Source organism: Eimeria maxima, genomic scaffold, assembly GCF_000499605.1.
Source record: "Eimeria maxima Weybridge genomic scaffold, Emw_scaff2581, whole genome shotgun sequence".
Taxonomy (NCBI): Eukaryota; Apicomplexa; class Conoidasida; order Eucoccidiorida; family Eimeriidae; genus Eimeria; species Eimeria maxima.
The window spans coordinates 440-3,007 of NW_013565433.1; the positions used below are offsets into that span (position 1 = coordinate 440).

General features: G+C 46.5%; 1 protein-coding gene across 1 annotated transcript; it reads left to right on the top strand.

The window, feature by feature from the left end:
- Nucleotides 1-1,994: 1,994 nt before the first annotated feature.
- Nucleotides 1,995-2,330, top strand: EMWEY_00058970 (hypothetical protein; the record flags this gene model as incomplete). The annotated part of the gene is made up of 1 exon (XM_013480971.1): nt 1,995-2,330. A coding segment is annotated over one exon (336 nt), but the record flags the coding sequence as incomplete, so codon positions are not given.
- Nucleotides 2,331-2,568: the final 238 nt, after the last annotated feature.

The following is a 2,568-nucleotide window of genomic DNA, read 5'->3' on the forward strand; positions in this document are numbered from 1 at the left end:
AAAAGTTGCTGTTATGACCAGAAAATTTCGAAGCACCTTCTATCCTCAGAGTTATTCACTCCTCCTTCAGGTCCCCCTTTGTGTACGTATAAGTTTCGTTCCTCGCACGTGCCACTGTGTGCTGCTAGGTGTAAGATGGGTCCGAGGAAGTACGCATTGGCCATTACAACCTGCAACAGGGCCAAATTCGTATGGGGAAAGTTCCATAAAACGCCCCAGAAGTCCCCCCTCAGCCTCTTGGCATCCTGATCACAGCGGTTCAAGCACCTGGAGCAGCGGGAAAGGAAGTGCCTTGCAACGAATTGCAACACATGTTGCCGCACTCCACGGGAAGGCACTCCACAGTTGAACACAACCGCTTGTTTTGCACCATTTAGTACAGAAATTCCACATACGTCTGCTGGCAAGCATCCTATTTGCTTTCAGGCTGACTAGTAAGGCCGGGTGTGGGTTCTCGCGCTAACTGCGGACAGTCGCAAGTATTTCTAAATGGAGAGCCGAACCCACCAAGGTTTCTCTCCGACTAAAGTAGGCAAATACCAAATAACTTATAAAACGACATCGTTGAACACATTTTCAATGCTCATTCTAGTCCAGCATTCTCCGTCCGTATTAAAGTGTTACTGCAGTGTGCCACCTAGAGTGTTCTGAACGCTGACTGTAGTGCGCAGCCGTCCTAAGCTGTGCCTACTAATCATCTCGTAGTGCCGCGCTACGTAAGTACAACCTCTAATTACCCAAATCCCCAGAAGTCTATGCTGCACGTACCAAATCATGTTAGAACGTCTATTATTAACAAGGCTAGTTCATAGAATAAAAGAATGTGTGTTCGGAACTGAACCCGGTCTTCACCGGCGGTCAGCGCCCAACCTGTAAGATGGAGGGGGGATATCAACAGCGACGACACTGTAGTGAACAACTGGGCTACCCTGTCACTACGTACGTCTCTTCAGTATGCCTAACTTGGAGTACTCTACACTACTGTATTCTATACTCTATTCACTATTAACAGACGTTCCGTTAATAAAATAATATTAATTTCTAAAACATATTTTGAGTCCATATTATTAAGGGAAAACCCAGAATATTAGAACTGACTGTTGACCCTCCGAGGGGTCAGTGCCAGAGTCACAGTACCAACCTCGCATCCAGTCCCATGGCCGGTGTAGGCTAGCGAGCACTCTGATCCTATTAGGTTTTCCTTTTCCCTAAAAGTGCCTTAAATCCTTAAATATTCTATCTTATTTAAGCCCTTTCGAGCTACCAGGCCCCGAGGACTCACCTCGAAGGTCCATTGTAGTGCCTGTGCACTACAGACACAGTCAAGAGCCTGACCTATAACTGCTGGCCACCACAATGTCATATTCACAGATATAATACTTCTATATAGTAATCATTCTATTTCTTTTCCATCTAGATCTCTAAAGGGCCTACCTGGCACCCAAGTAGTGAGTAGGCATTTCGCTACACTGCCGATATGGGTGACTGGTGGGGTAATCCTACTAACCTGTGACTCTTTCTACGGCACTCGATTCTTGGAACATTTAGCAGTATTAGTTCTCTTTCTTACTTTCTAGTGCCCTAATCCTAATACTCATTCTCTTTATAGTCAATAAGCTACTAGAGTTCACACCAGAGCTACCGTGTAGTGCCTGTACATGCGCGCTGAGTGCCGCACAACGCGAGTGTTAGAAATTATTGCCGTCCCCCGTTATCGTTAGTCAAAAGATTCCCGTAATCTACAAAATAATGGTTTAGGCAATTTTCCCTTTCAAGGGAAGTAGTCTGAACTTGCTCTAAAACAGATCCAGTCGTGGCGGTCCTTCAGAAGCCCTGCAGTTCCTCGGGGGGCGACCATCATTGCAGGGTCTCTGAAATACGTTTGGAGTCCAGCATATGTGATATTTATTCTAAGCGACTGGATACCATTACATTGAATGCGAGCATTTTACAATTCTCCAAGCACAGCAGAAGCACCAGATATCTGCGGTACCATGACTCGCAGCGGCCGCAGGGATTTCGCCAAAATGCAATGCAGCGTCCCCGTCTCACTCGTGCAGGCGGTTAAACTTGTATTTCTTGTTCCATTGGAATTTTTGGCTGTGTTGACAGCAGCTTCATATGAAAATCCATCAAGCTGGGCAGACACTGCCGTTGAATTAGATGAAGCAGGAGACTCGCCGCAGCAATTAGAGGGACCGGAGGCATATGATGAGGAAGCTCCCCGTCCCGTTATTCACAGGAATCACATGATGATTTTAGCACTCTCAGTAATACTACTTGCAGTCCTGCGCATTATGGTTGCATCCAAAAAGGCTGCCGTTGTGAAAGTAAGACTGTCTGCGCCGCCGATTCCGTAGTTTCACTCTTCCGTGACGATTACTCGTCGCACAAGGCAGCTCCACTTTATTTAACCTAGTGCATGCAGGGATCAGCATGAATTTCTATAATCAATAAGGTTGCTGCAGACTCCTGCAGGGGGAGGGGAGAAGCTCACATTAAGTTGCACAAGTGCCTTCTAACGCCGTGCATGAACGAGTATTACTCTCCATCTACAAAGGATGGAAC